The sequence below is a fragment of the Aotus nancymaae genome, unplaced genomic scaffold, assembly GCF_030222135.1.
Source record: "Aotus nancymaae isolate 86718 unplaced genomic scaffold, 86718_ANA_hifiasm-v0.15.2.pri h1tg000012l, whole genome shotgun sequence".
NCBI classification, from domain to species: Eukaryota; Metazoa; Chordata; class Mammalia; order Primates; family Aotidae; genus Aotus; species Aotus nancymaae.
In genome coordinates, this window is record NW_026988423.1 from 28,092,310 (window position 1) to 28,108,019 (window position 15,710).

The following is a 15,710-nucleotide window of genomic DNA, read 5'->3' on the forward strand; positions in this document are numbered from 1 at the left end:
CCAGAACAGCCCCCACCCCTGTCCCCTCATGGCAGTGTAGCTGTTCTTCTCTAAAGAGGTAGGAAGATGCTGGGGTAGGAAGAGGAGAGGTAGTTAGTTGGAGGCAATGAAATGGTCAGAAGAGAGAAAATAGAAACAGGGCAGGGTACGGCAGTGCACAGCTGGGTTGCAGGTCCCATCTGCTGTGGTCAGCATTGCTGCCTTCTCCTGCTTCACTTCCTGTGGCCACAGAGCCCAGCTTTTCTGCAGCTTCTGAACACCTGCACAGGTGTGAAATAAAGAACGATTGTGGACCTTTAGGGCAGGAAAGGACCTAGGGGGTCATCTAAGTCATCTTAGACCAACTCCTCCTTATAACAGGTGGGGAAACTGAGGCCCAGAGAAAGGGTGAACTATAGCCATGGGCACGCCTCAGTGTCATGCCATCTGAGTGCTCATACCCCATGAATGCAGATGCTGTCTTATAAAGCGGGTTTTGGATTGCAGCATGTCAGTAACTCCTACCTTAGCCAGAATCCTCCTCTTTGAAAGTCAAGTGTATATTGCATCCCTAACCAGGAAAAGGCCTGTCTGGAAACAAATGCATGAGCAGCCCAGTACTGCCCTGGGAGAGGGTGACTGAGCAGACTGACTGTCATGGCTGGACACATATGGGAAAAGTGGGCACCCAGAAAAGATGCCCATAGATGTGAATAATCCACATCGTAGGTACACCCAGACAGGATCTGGCAACCTCTCAAAGCAGTGTGGGCACAACTGCAGAAAGCCAGGCACCAGACAGCACTTCCTGGAGTCTATACCTCTGTGCCATGGAAAGAGAAATAGGGGAAATTCTCTGAGTAACTGCATACAAGTGCTCCTGGTTGCCCCCTGGAGAGTCCAGGCTGAATTAAAGAGGAGCTGGATTCGATGCTTGAAAATGAATTCTGTGCTTTGCTTTCCCCGGGTGTTGTGTCCTGACTGACCCCATTGATCAACCTCTTGAGACATGTGGGCATGAGGATGGGGCCCAGGAGGTGATAGCAGCCCTGGGCCCTTGCCTTGAATCCTTTGGTTTCTCATAACTCATAATGAACTCATAATAATCTCCTTCTGCCCAGACTCACACATGCATACTCACACTCAGACACACCCACACACTGACACATGCTCTCTCATGCACACTCACTCTGCCATTCTTTTTCTCACTAGCTCCCAGTGCAGTGCAGGGACATAACAATAGTGTTTTCATGTCGTGAGCCCTGTTAACTGGCAAAGCCAGCTGGTTGTGTCTGGTTTAAAGGAAGAGTGGGCTTAGGGTAGAGGAAGGTGGAGGGGATGGTCGTGCGGCTCAAGCCTAGGGCCAGTGGCAGGAAGGACTCAAGATCTGTTTTTAAGGACAACATGTCAGCATCTTAACTGGGGCATCCAGCAAGCAGACATCCCTCTTTAAGACCTTAATCCAGGATTAAGAAAAGGTCAGTTACCTCTGCAAAGAGGTGATTTGGAGAGGGGCTTAGTGTCTCCTAATTTCCTAGAGTAGGCAGAGGAGTGGAAGCCAGAGCATGGTCAGTGGCCTGTCCCAGGGGCCAGGACTGTCTAGAAATTCCAGGGTGGTACCGAATTCCCTGAGCCTCAGTTTGGCCTTTCTCTTTAACTCTAGTGATGTGTCTTGTCTCCTGTTCACACACATTCTTGGTAGTAATTAGTACATTGAAAGGGACTCTGCAAAATACTTGGAGACAGATTTGTCTGCAGGAGTTTTATTGAGAAGTGCTATTAGGAGCAAAGCTATAAGCAAGTGAGGGAATTAGGATTGGGCCGAGGGAGAAGTTCAACTCTCATGCACCTGAAAGAGGCTTTAGCCAATTCCGTAAAAAATTCTAGAGCTAAGATTGCTCTGCAGGGTTATCCCAAATTGAGGCAAAGGGCAGGTTTTTGTATCTTCTCCTGGACTAGTCATTGGATATAGTCCCCAGGGAGGGGCATTTTCTTAGATGAGGCTGCTTTCTTTAATCCAGGGCAGTCCCAAAGAGGGACTCAGCTGTGACCCATCAGCAGCTATTACTCCAGGCAGCTGCGGAGATGAGTACTTCATTCTGGAAAGGAGTATGATGCTCAGGTGAAACCTCTATATTACATCCTCGACTGGGACTCTAGGATGTTGTGCTTTGCCTGACATCTGTTCATTCTCACAGTCAGCCTTTTATAGAGCAGGTGTCATCTTCCCCTAATAAAAGGGACTTCTACTGAGGCACAGTCACGTGTGGAAGGTCAGAGGGTAGCTAGGGCAAACCGTGTCCAAAACTTGGTGGCTTGTGGTGGTGGAAAGAACACAAGACTTTGTTGTATATGTGATTATTTGGTCTGTTTCCATGGTAAACCTGGGATTATGGGCAAATTAAATTACTCTATTTTGCATAATTAAGGCAAATGAGATCCATGCCCATGTTTTAAAGGTCCCCACCCCATCTGCAGCCACCTCTTGGTAGTTTCTTTGTTCATGGCCTTCCTGCTTGGGCAGTTATGGCTGCCTATAAAGAGGACAGCTTGCCTTAGGATATTCCCCAGTAGATGAGACTCTGAGTCCTGCCCTTGAGCAGTTCCACTCATCAGCCTTCTCAATTTTTCACTTTCATTTCCCTATGCCTCTCTGCAGCTCCTGGGTTCTATATATATGCTCCTACTCCACAGATTTCCATAGAATCATGACTACGGATTATTTATCCTTGTTTTCCCCAATCCCAATTTTTTCCTCCCCAGGAATCAACTCCATTTCCTTGCCAGTGCTTTCCACATACGAGGCTGAATGTCCTGCTCACACATGGGCCCTGTGCGTTCTCCTCTGGACACTTTTAGAGTCACAATCCTATAGATTCTTGCTTGTGGTCGCCGAATACTCTTAATTCTGAAAATCTAGAAAAAGGAGGATTTCTTTCTCTTTTTAGTGTATCCCAGAATATCACCAAATTTACCTACACAAAGTTGTCTTCTTTCTTTTTTTTTTTTTTTTTAATTTTATTTTTTGGAGATGGAGTCTCACTCTGTCACCCAGGCTGGAGTGCAGTAGCGCAGTCTCGGTTCACTGCAGCCTCTGATTCTCCTGCAGCTGGGATTACAGACGTGCACCACCACTCCCAGCTACTTTTTGTGTTTTTAGTAGAGACTGGGCGTCTTCATGTTGGCCAGGCTGTTGTTGAACTCCTGATCTCTCAAAGTGCTGGGATTACAGGCATGAGCCACTGTGCCCAGCCTGTCTTCTCTTTTAAAGACAACAATTCTCAAAACCCAAAGATTATAGTAAATGTAATCAGGTTGAATTAAAACCCAAAGATCAAGGGAAAGGTAACATAGGAGGATTTGAGCATTCTAAATTTGTCTGTTTCTCTAGTCCCTGATGAATGACATCTTGGTATACTGAATAAAGTTGCAGATGTGCTCATAATCTCTTTGATTCAATTTTCTCTTCTGTGAAATTAGACTAAATAAGATTAAAAGAGATATGACCCAGTGTGCCCTTCATAAAGTACCTAGAACAAGGCCTGGCAATACCTTCCCAATGAGTGTTAGCTCTTTTTATGTGGGAAATTATTAAATGAGAGGAAAGATATCTTGGATTAAAGAAAATTTTAATATCTAGAAAATACAGATCACTAGTCTATGTTTTCTAAAGTTATTTCAATACTAAATTACTAGAGAATTAGGTTAAAATAGTATAGACCAATGATTCCTAAACATTGCCACACATTTCAATCACTTATAGATCCTTCAAAAACTCTGATTCTTGGCTCCCACCCCAGACATTCTTGTTTAGTTGGTTATGTAAAAACTCTCAGATGATTCTGAAGTGCAGCAAAGTTTAGAAACCACTAGTATAGATCATTTGGTGGATTTGTAGTTGATGCTGGCTGAAAATGTAGAACTGGTTGTGATGAACATTTAGAAAAGAAAAAGGTAATACGCAGGATCCAATTATTCTATTTGGATAAGATTAAAAGAAAATTGGAAAAAAGAATTGGTGTGCATGGTGAAATGGGATTTAACTAATGTGTAGAAGGAGCCCTAACCCTAGTAAGCTCTGTTTCCAGTGGGCTAAGGGATAAGTATTTTTATACTGCTGGGCTGCATTTTGTCCCAGGGAAGGCTTTCATACCTACGTATCCATGTGTACATGATAAAATTTGACTTGAAGGGTGGGTACCTAATTGAGGGGCAGTGCTGGTTGCTAAAGGTGAATGTTGTGTTGGAGCCATCTGAATTCTCAGCTTCCTCACCCTTCAACCTTCTGGCCATTTCTTGCTTTAGGTTTTAATTATGTAGACATCACTGCTCCTCATGTGAGAGATGCAGTATTAATGAGAGGTCTTGGGTTACAGCTGGGTCAGAGGCAATCAATATACACATTTGAACACCCCCGACCTAGCTTCCATGGATTAGATTCTGAGTTGGGGAACTCAGAGAGGACAGAGTGGACATCTGTGGAACATCAATTCTCTTGCACTAATGGCTCGTAATGCACAGACTATATCCTAAGCATTAATTCAGGAAAGAGTTATTTAATAGGGTCTCTAGAGTACCTGACAGCCAGTGTATACCAGCTCGTTTATAATTCAAGCACTGAGTTAAAAGATCTTTAATGATCCCTCCCATTAAAAGAAAAACTTTGGTTAAATGTGGACCTCTTTGGCTAACAATCAAGCTTTTTTCCTCTTCTGAACTTCCTGAAAGACTGTCTATATGCCCTCTGTTTCCTTGTCCCTCTTTCAGTCTGAGGGCAGCCAGTTGATTGGGGCAGCACTGCAGAATCTTGGAGACAAATTGTCTTGGAGACAAATCCTGGTTTCTCTGTTGCCTCTGTATGTGATCTGGGAAAATTATTTAGTCACTGAGATGCCTCAGTTTCCTCTTCCACAAAATAGGGTCAATGGATAAAAGGAAGGAATACATATTAAATGTATAAAATCTCTGCCTGGCTCAGAGTATACTTTAAATGCTTTCAGTCATTTTATTGGAGGAATAACTTGAGGAAGGGATAATGTCCTACTCATTTGAGCTTCTTTTTGCTCATCCTTATAGTGTAACAGTGAGGGTCCCATAAGACAGAAACCACACCAATAATTTGAACAGGGAAAACTTACTATTAAGAATCATTGGCTGGGTGCAGTGGCTCATGCATATAATTCCAGCACTTTGGGTGGCCAAGGTGGGAAGATCACTTGAGCCCAGGAGTTTGAGACCGGCCTGGGCAACATAAGGAGATTCCATCTTTACAAAAAGAAAAAAAAATGACAGACATGGTGGTGTGTTCCTGTAGTCCCAGCTATTCTGGAGGCTGAGGTGGGAGGACCGATGGAGCCCAGGACGTTGAGGCTGCAGTGAACTGAGATTGTACCACTACACTCCAGCCGGGCAACAGAGGGAGACCCTGTCTCAAGAAAGAAAGAAAAAAGAATTGTTAACAAGTAAAAGCATGCAAAGGTCTCTGAAGAATGGAGGTATAACAGATGACTCTTGTTATAACAGATGTAGGGAGCAGCTCCTAGGATTGAGCCAAACACTCACTGAAGGAACAAGCTTCCATGAAGGCTCCCTGCACCTCCTCCAAACCCAAGGCCAAAATTCAGAACTTATTGGAGATGGTGTGGCCATGGCCCAAAGTATGACACAGAAGCTTCTAGAGGTTCTGAGGACTGGGGTACACAAACTGGAAACTGCCCATTAGGATATCAGTGAAACTCACTGGGAGGCCAGTGACTTCTGCAGAAAAGCACCAGAACAAAGAAGGGCAACCCCTTCTACTATCTCTCTATCGCCCTCTACTGACAAGCTGTAACATTGTACCAGCTGGCAAAGAAGAAAAGTTGACAGGGTACAGCTCCAGCATCACAAGGCAGGGAAAAGAGGGTGGATTTGCAGCTGAGGGGCAATAAATGGATACATAGCCTGAGTAGGAACAATGGAACTTACCTTGCAGGGTTGTTTTGAGGGTTAAATGCAATACTATAACAAGTGCCTTTTGCCTAGTAGATGTTTATATATAAAAGTAGCATGGTATGGTGAAAAGATGGATTTTATTTTATTTTATTTTATTTTTTGCTTTTGAGACAGAGTCTCACTCTGTTGCCCAGGCTGGGATACAGTGGCGCCATCTCAGCTCACTGCAACCTCCACCTCCCAGGTTTAAGCAATTCTCCTGCCCCATCCTCCCAAGTAGCTGGGATTACAGGTGCCTGCCACCACATCTGGCTAATTTTTTGTATTTTTAGTAGAGATGGGGTTTTGCTCTATTGGCCAGGCTGGTCGCAAACTCCTGACCTCAGGTGATCCCTGCCTCAGCTTCCCAAAGTGCTGAGATTACAGGTGTGAGCCACTGTGCCTGGCTGAAAAGATGGATTTTAGTAATAACTGTGGGATCATGGGTAAGCATAGTTTCTGATACTCAGTTTTCTCATCAGTTTGATAAAATAATTTTTTTAATGACATTTCTCTCTTGTCACCCAGGCTGGAGTACAATGGCCCAATCTTGGCTCACTGCAACCTGTCTCCTGGGTTCAAGTGATTCTCCTGCCTCAGCCTCCCAAGTAGCTGGGATTACAGGAGCCCACCACCATGCCTGGCAAATTTTTTAATTTTTATTAGAGATGGGGTTTCACCATGTTGGCAAGGCTGGTCTTGAACTCCTGACCTCAGGTGATCCACCCGACTCAGCCTCCCAAAGTGCTGAGATTACAGGCATGAGCCACTGCGCCCAGCCTGATATAAGTTTTATAAAAGGATAAAAGGCATAAAAACACTTACCACTGTGCTTGCAATGGTGAATTCTCAGTAACCTGTAGATCTGTTTCTTTTCTTCTTTGTATCCCACACACTTCAGAAATCCCCTAGATATCTGTGCTTCAGAAAAGCACTTGTGATTTGAATGATAGTTTTTAAAAAATGAAATTTGCTTTTGCCTATCATTCTCCACAATTCAGATTCAGATTTAAATTCAGATTCACATAAACTGGAGTGCTACTCTAAAAGTTTTTAAATTTCGTTTTATTAGGATGCAAGTGGGATTCAGAGATGTAAGATCTTAGCCTTTATTGTCAACATCTCCGATGCTGTTCAACAAAAGTCATTAAACACTGGAAGTGAATAAAATACTGTGTAGACACTGACCCTCTTTATATAAAGTGTGATTGATCAGGTCTGGGTTGAATGGATTGGTTCAGTTGGATTCGCAGGTGTACCTTAACTTCTCTTTCTTAGCCCTGATTCCTCCAGGGTGGTCTCTGGAATGTGCTTTGGACACTGCGCAGGACTCTCAGACACTTCTTTTCCTTATAAAAATAGAAGATAGTGTCAGTTTTCTGTATCTCTGAGGGAAAGGTTTAATTCAGAAAAAGGTACCCACTTTTACCTCAATTTCCTAAATTCATTTACAGAAAAGCAACTTGGGAATTTAGGCACCAAATAGCAATGAAAGCGTGGAGATTGAGTCTGGAGGCACAAGTTCCATTTGTGGAAGTCCCATTGGTTTTGTTAGGATTGCAGCATGTACCTGCTCTTGGATCAGATGGCCATCCCAGAGTTTGTGCTATACTTTCAAGAAGGACAAGGGCAGAAAGTATGAGTGTCTCCATGTGAATTTATAAATACTGAAAAAGGACCCATGCCTTCCTAATGGTATGTCAGTAGCACCTTCTTTTCACACACAATATAATGGTTCAGAGTAGGACTCAGTCGGGTAAGGCAGATCGGGTTTCAGATACAGAGTTTGGTACTTAATAACCATGTACTATAGGTAAGTTATTAAACTCTCTGCCTCTTAGTTTTGTCATCTGAAAAATGGGAATAGTAAGTATTATCCATTTTTTATATTGTTGATACAATAAAATAAAATAATTCTTGTCAGGGGTTTAGCAAATTGCATTGTATGTAGATAGTACTCTTTTGCTATCATCAGAATAATTTTGGTTTTATTGTAGCTCAAGGGAAGAGCTTCTCATCATGAAAGGCTTGTATTCTGTAATAGGAGACACAGTCCAGATTCTCTGATTTGCTTGTTTTGTAACTTTTCTGTTATTAAATGAAGTCCATTTTGGGGGCAGCAGGCAAAAGAACATTTTGGTGACTGAGGAAATCCCGTCACATGCTTCATGCATCTTAAGGAACTGAGATTTTTCTTGTATTCAAACTCAAAGTTTCTGAATATCTGTCTCACCACTAGATGATATCTTTCATTGTGTTTTTCAACAGTAGCTACTGCTTTTGACCAATATTGGTTATAATAGCTTTAATTTATTGGACAGATACATACTTTGTGTCAGATGCAGTGAGAAGTAGGTTGCATGCATTTACATCATTTAATCCTCACACTATCCGTTAAGATTGTTATTTTTGTGACTGAAGATTGAAATATCTGAAACTTGGTGAAGCTAACTTTTCAAAGGGCACAGAAGAACTAATTGATAGGACTAACATTTGAAGTCATATTTGCCTTGTCCCTGACATACCGTTTTAACGCATTGTTTTCAATATAAACCATGAAAATACTAACAATGTAAGCCAATATACAGCTGTACATTTTGTAGTGGAAGAAGGAAAGTCTCCCCAAATTAGCACTTGTTCAGAGTTACACAGTGAGTGAGTAGGGAAGCCAGGACTAGGATGCTGGCCATTTGACTCCACTAACCCCTGTGTCTGTGCTTTAATGGAGGAAAGGACATTCAGTGCAAAAAAAATTTTTTTAATACAGAGTCTTGCTTTGTCCCCCATGCTGGGGTGCAGTGGAGAAATCTGAGCTCACTGCAACCTCCGCGTCCCGGGTTCAAGAGATTCTCCTGCCTCAGCTTCACAGTAGCTGGGATTACAAGCATGCACCACCATGCCCAGCTAATTTTTTTATTTTTAGTAGAGATAGAGTTTAACCATGTTGGCCAGACTGGTCTCAAACTCCTGAGCTCAAGTGATCCTGCCTGCCTCGACTTCCCAAAGTGCTGGGATTACAGGTATAGACACCAAGCCCGGCCTAAAGATATTTACTGAATATATGTGTACCCAGTACCCCTACATGCTGGAGGGACATGAAAGAAAAAATAGCCTACCATCTTCTCAGGGATGCAAAACCAACAGAGGACAACAGAATCTGCAATTAAGTTCTAAATGTGTACCAGAAGGGCAGGGGCAGGGGAGGTACCCAACTGTTCTTGGGTACTTTCTCATGCCTTTTCTTGACTTCATGATCTTTTCAATATGTTGGATTAGCATTTTCAGATGAAGAAACTGAGTCTCAGATGAGAGGAGGTAGGTGACCAGCAAGCACGCAGCTCAGCTTTGGTTCCAAATCTGACCCAAGTCCAAGATCTTTCTGTGGATTAACCTCGAAGAGCCAGCTAGACATTTCAGAAGAGGTGGGACTTGAGTCAGACAAGGAGAGATGGCTGAAATCAGGGCATTGCCAATATACCTTTCTTTGGAGCTGGGATTCCTCTAAGTAGGACCAGACAGCCCAGACCCATCTCCTTCCCATATACTGTGAGGCCGCTGTTCTATCAACAGGCTACAGACAGAAGCAATCTTGGAAAGATTTTTCATGATGAGCCTGCAGGGGCTGGCCCTCCCAGAATGAGACTTTTTGCCAGCAGATGCCCAAGAAATATTAGCTCTCAGCATGAGTTTGAGCAGGATGCAGGTGACATCAATGGATTATAATTACTATTCACCTTCATCATGTTTTCCTATGCCACTGTGGTAGACAGACAACACTATCCTTTTGGAAGAGTCAAAGCATGAGAATGCATAAGCCAACGCTTTGCTGTTCAGGGTGGTCCTGGAATAGCAACATGGGCATCGCCTGGGGGTATGTTAGAAAGGCTGACTTGGGTGGTCCCCTAGACCTGCTCCATCAGAATCTATGGGTAAAGAAGATTCTCAGGGGATTAAAGTTTCACAAGCGCTGAGCTAACCATCATCATTGTTAGTGTTGTTGGTTTTGTGCTATATCCCTCAAGAGATGACAGTGGTTGTTAAACAGTTGGGGTGTGGGGATCAAACAGATCCAAACATGGATCTAGAGGCAGGTGATCTGGATTCCCAGCTCTTCCTCTTTCTTGCATGGAACCTTCACTTTCCTAGAACTCAGACTCCAGATCCACTAAACAGGTCAGTAAGACCTATTTAGGTGATCGTGGTGAGAATGAAATGATTGAATGTGGGCAAAATGCTTTGTCAGCCATGAATGACTTTTGAAATATTATTAATATCGTTGCTGAAGAGAATACCTCGCACTGCCAGAACATTCCTCTGGGGGCTGTCTGAGTACTAATACTGCATTTCGGTGAATGGACAGAGAAAAAAAAACACTTATAAAAGGCACAGCTTAGAATTAGAAGACTCAGGCGACTCTGCTTTGTCATGAATGTAAGTGCTTTCCCTGAGTGTTATTCTTGCCATCTGTGAAAGCCTGACCTTCCCAGAGGCGAGCATCCTGGAAGTCTGGGAGCTGCTACACTGAAGAGGCCCTCGGCCATCTTTTCTTGCACATTATGGTGTCAGTGCTGGCCTCATCTCTTCTCCTACTCCTAGGGCACAGGCCGTGAGAGCAGCCGTCATTCTCTGAAGGATGCACGACTCTCTTCAGAACCAGGCACCTGTGTTTCTATTTAGTATCACTTCCTTGATACAGCTCGACCTAGTGGGCAGCACCTGGGAAATAATTGGTGGCAGCGAAGGGAGCAGAGTCTCCCGGGAACATGGTCTTGTATTTTGTCGGATTGGGGGTGAAGAGGAAATAACCCCCCCGCAGACCCAGCGGCTCTGTCCTGCGCGCCGGCATGAATAATTGAGCGCCGGCAAGCTGACTGCACCAAAGAGTTGCATTATGTAAACCGGCAGGCGGTGCGTGTGCGTGTTTGCGCGTGTGCGTGTCTGCGCGCAAGAGGGATGCGTGTCTGAGTGTGTCTGTGCGCCTGTGCGCGTGCGTGCCTGAGCTCAGAACAGCTGTCTGTGAGGGAGTCGGAGGGAGAGAAAGGGAGCCAGGGCGAGGGAGAGAGGGACTTCTGAAAGGCTGCACGACCACACCAAATAACAGCCGCAGAGGGAGGTGGGGGAGAGGGAAATAAAAGGGGAGTCATGCTTCAAATTCCACAGCGGTGTGAAACAGCAGAGCAAAGAAGCGCCCCCAGCTTCTGAGAGCCCTGGCCTGAGTTCCCTCCCCCGTTAGAAACAGGGCTTTGGGATGGTCATGGAGGTGAGTGCCCTCCAGCCTCCTCAGGGCCCCCGCTCCCCGCCCCCGCCCCCCACTGCCCAATGCATGAATGAATGAGTTCCTCTCTGCACTGCACTCTGCTACCGTTCCTACCTAATGGCTTCCAGGTTAGTGCTAACTCGTGCTGACGCTTGTGTGTGTGTGTGTGTGTGTGTGCGCGTGTGTGTGTGTGTGTCAGTCTATCTTTGTTTCCTCGTGGGATTTTTTGTAAGGGGTGGCTCTGTCCTGGGGTCAGGATGGTGCCCTGGGGGCTGTGGCGAGGACCTGTCTTTCTGGTTGTGTGCTTTTCCCAGCTGACGCAGGCTGCTCAGAGCTGCCAAGAACACAAACCTTTCAAGGCAGACTAAATCCGGAGTCCATGTTGTTTGCTTCTGTTTTCTTTTCTGGGGATCCGAAAGCAACCAGTGTGACATCATGCTGCAGAGATGCCACCTTTTTTTCCCTCCCTAGCCTTTTCTCTTCTCTACAGTAGCACTGCTTGAGCTGAGCTCTGGATCACGGAGGGGTGGCCCTGGGGTGGGCTGGAGGGAGGGACTGGGTTGAGGCTGATGGGAGTCCCCTTGTCCAGCAAGACTTATTCAGGGCCCTCTAACTTGGAGAAAGGAGGGCAGAGTAATGAATTAGTGGCACGATGCGTCATGGAGAGCTGGCCAGGAGCTTCTGGGGGAGGTGTGGACAGGCCATGTGCTCCTGTTCCTCACCTGCTGGCTTCCCTCTGCAGTGCCTTCTAGGGGGATAGGAGCTGGCCAGAGCTGTGGTCAGGAAGATATGGACAGACACTGCTTATCCCACAGGGAGAGGGCCATGGGACAGATGGATCTGGCCGGCAGAAGGAGAGGATGAGAGGGGAAGTTGATAGCTCTCATCTCAGAGAAATAAAGGGATTTGTTTATTCTTTGGCTTAGCCAGCATTTGGCGCAGAGATCTGCCATGTATTTTGAGAAAATAGCTACCCAGTGGCTGGGCCTTACTCCCCCACACCTCCTTGCATTGTTAGTTATTTGCTTGATTTAGGAAGTGGAGGGCTGGGGGAGGACTTGGAGCTTGCTCTCTCCCTGGGGCCTCAGCCAAGAGCTCAGGCAGGGCTAGAGAAAGCCATCTTTGCCTCTTCTCTGACACTTGCTAGCACACTCTGCTCTTGGGAGACCCCCTCACTCCTCTACCTCCTGCCTCTCCTCTCTCCGCAGCTGGCCTTAAATGGTGGTCATATTTCTAGACTTTGCCTTGGATAGCACTCCGCAGGTTAGAGAAGTTTGGGACCAAGAAGAAAAAAGCTGGCCTTGGAAGAAGGGTAAGGGAAAGGGATGTTTTTGGGAGCCACCCATAGCAGGAGATTGATAACGTCAAGGCCATGATTAAAAAGTAGTGCCCTGTAAGGACTGGGAGTGGGTGGGGAGTGGAGAATCAGCTAGTCCCCTTACCTCTGTATGCATTTAAGCAACTACAAAACAATCACTTGCAGAAAGAATGAAGGAATAAAAGCTGTCATCATCCTACCTAGAAGAAAAACTCCTGGCTGTGTGCTGGCTCACGCCTGTAAGCAAACACTTTGGGAGGCTGAGGTGGAAGGATCGTTTGAGCTTAGGAGTTCAAGACCAGCCTGGGCAACATAGCGAGACCCTGCCCCTATTTAATAATAATTTCTTTCTTTTTTTTTCTTATTATTAGGTTCACAGCCAAATAATAATAATTTTTTTTTAAAGTCTAAAACTAGACACCTCCCCTGCCCCTTCTTCTTTCTTTTCTGGCCCTACAAATTTTTTCTGCTGACAGGAGCAAGGCTGCAGCCCTTTCCCCCAATGTTCAGGATACAGGCACCCTCCCCTTGACTCAACAGACAAACAGGCCCCCAGAAAAGGCCTTTTCAAGGTCATATGTTTAGACAAAATGTCAGCAGACTGTTTCTGTACAGGGCCAGATAGTCAATACTGGGGGCTTTGTGGGCCAGGCTGTCTCAGCTACTCAATTCTGCTTTCAACAGTGGAAGCAGTCATGGACAATTTATGAACGGACGAGCATGGCTGTGTTCCCAATAAAACTTTATTTACTGACTCTGAAATGTGGATTTCATATCATTTTCACATGTCACAAATACTCTTCAGATTTTTTTCAGCCACTTAAAAATGCAAACACCATTCTTGTGTCCAGATAAGAGACTTAAGGTCTGTGGTTTTGCATCTGGCCTAGAGATGCTCGTATAAACACTCAGAATTATAGTGTAACCTGAGTTGGGGTAAAATTGTTCATCCTTCTGCCGGAACTGGGATTTGTCTCGTTGGGGGAAGTGGTGGGAGTGTTTGCTCCTTGGAGGGATATGCGTACACCCTACTTAAAGGATAAGGTTGAAGCACTATATCCAGAGACTCATAAAGGAACAGTGAGTAATTTCAGGTTCTTTTGATTTAGAAAATGACTGAAAATGTATGTTTGCATTCTGATATCCAAAGCAGGTGGAGCGATGATTCTGCTCTATTCTGAGCTGCTCAGACCACTTCTCTGCAATGTTACAACTACGTCTGAGCTTCACAGTTAAGAAAGTTGAGATCGCCTGGAATCTATTCAGAGGAGAAGGAGCCCAGTCGCTGGCCAAGGGAGCCATTGCCATGTTAATGTGGGAGTCCAGCAGGTCCGGAGAAGGCATGAGAGCCATGTGAAAATACTACATGGAGGAAAAATGAGATTTGTTCTGTGGCTCACAAGGTAGTAGGATAGGACCTCTGGTAGGAAGCCACAGGAAACAGTTTGAGCTTAAAATAAAAACTGTCAAGAGTTGTCCCAAGTTGCAATGAGTTATACATCAATTAGTGACTGTCCCTTGAGAGCTAAAGATTGGGTGGGGATGTTGTAGGACAAGTGATTTTTAACTTGAGAGAATAGGTTTGAGGAAGTAGAGTTATTTTACCCAAAGAAAGGAGGATAGGAACAGAGGAGGGGTTGTAACTAACGAACTGACCTGCAGTCTAGGATAGCTGGAATAAAAGAAAATGGTATTAAGTGCAATATAACAGAGGGTTTTTTCTTTTTTCTTTTTTTGAGGCAAGGTCTCACTCTGTCACCCATGCTGGACTGCAGTGGCATGATGTCAGCTCACTGCAACCTCTGTCTCCAGGGCTCAAGCAATCCTCTCACCTCAGCCTCCGAAGTAGCTGGGACTAAAGGCATGAACCACCATGCCTGAGTAGTTTTAAGAAAATTTTTAAATGTTTTAAAAAAATATAGTAGGCCGGGCGCGGTGGCTCAAGCCTGTAATCCCAGCACTTTGGGAGGCCGAGACGGGTGGATCACGAGGTCAAGAGATCGAGACCGTTCTGGTCAACATGGTGAAACCCCGTCTCTACTAATACAAAAAATTAGCTGGGCATGGTGGCGCGTGCCTGTAATCCCAGCTACTCAGGAGGCTGAGGCAGGAGAATTGCCTGAACCCAGGAGGCGGAGGTTGCGGTGAGCCGTGATCGCGCCATTGCACTCCAGCCTGGGTAACGAGCGAAACTTCGCCTCAAAAAAAAAAAAAAAAAAAAAAAAAAAAAAAAAAAATATAGTAGAGACCAGCTGTTACTATATTGCCTAGGCTGAGCTTTTTCTTTTTAAAATCATAAATAACTTCCTGGTGATAGCAGGAGACAATGAGAAGGGTCGCAAGGGAAAGCCCTGCGGTTTTGTCCCCGGAATGTATTTTAAATTAGACTAAAACCTCTCATGGGTGGTGGACATCTGCTTGAAGCCAGCAGTTGGAATGACCTCTTACAGTTCTCTCTATTCTAAAATAGACTAGTTCTGATTTAACATATGGTCATTCTTCGGTGTGCTTCGGTTTCAGTTATAGCAGAAAAATAAGTCAGAACCAGGTTTGAATCCCAGCGGTCAGGCAGAGATTAGCCGTCCTCATAGGCCAGTGAGGTCAGGGGAGGGGCGATATGAGGGGCAGGGCATGCGGCATGTCACCACTTCTCCCCGACCTGCACAACCTTAGTCTGACTGCCTCAGGAGGAACACTGACCTGACAATACCACAGCAACCTTGCGCTGAGGTGATGTAGCCCCGCCCAGAGAGAAGGCTGGTGATGCTGAGTTAACTGTGGGCCCAGACTGCCTGGATTTTGTTTCTGGATGCTTTGCCTAATTTAGATCCGAGTCCTTCTGTCTCAGAGATGCTACTGTTCTCAGTACTTCACAGTGTATTCTTATATGTTCTTTGTCATCCTCCTCCATGTCCTTGTGGGGGTTAGGCGGCCTCCACTCTGGTTCTTGCATAATAAAAGCGGAAGCTCAGAGAGGAATGGTTTGTCCCCAGATCAGACATGAGGAAGGCCTGAGTCAGGAAGGCCAGCTAACTCCTGGGGGCTGTTCCTCAGCTTCCCGGTCTGTCTCGCTTGATGAGTGGTGATGGGAGATACTGCACAGAGTTAGTTCATTACATGTCTGTCTCTCCCATCAGATTGTGAATTTCTTAGAGTCATTGACAATATCCCCAATGCCTAGAC

The 15,710-nt window shown here is 45.2% G+C and overlaps 1 protein-coding gene across 13 annotated transcripts in view; it reads left to right on the top strand.

Moving 5' to 3' along the window:
- GRAMD1B (GRAM domain containing 1B) overlaps positions 1-15,710 on the top strand; it is a 214,420-nt gene that overhangs the window by 133,918 nt on the left and 64,792 nt on the right. The window contains exon 1 of one of the 13 annotated variants that reach the window (XM_064375512.1): positions 10,937-11,212. The exons of 10 other annotated variants lie outside the window; for them this stretch is intronic. Coding sequence is in view for 1 of the 3 variants with exons in the window: in XM_064375511.1 (XP_064231581.1) it covers positions 11,327-11,337 (11 nt within the window). In the remaining 2 variants the exon portion in view is untranslated. Of the gene's footprint in view, positions 1-10,936; positions 11,213-11,236; positions 11,338-15,710 lie in introns of those variants that run through there. 2 more of the 13 variants (XM_064375517.1, XM_064375511.1) reach the window with 2 other exon arrangements.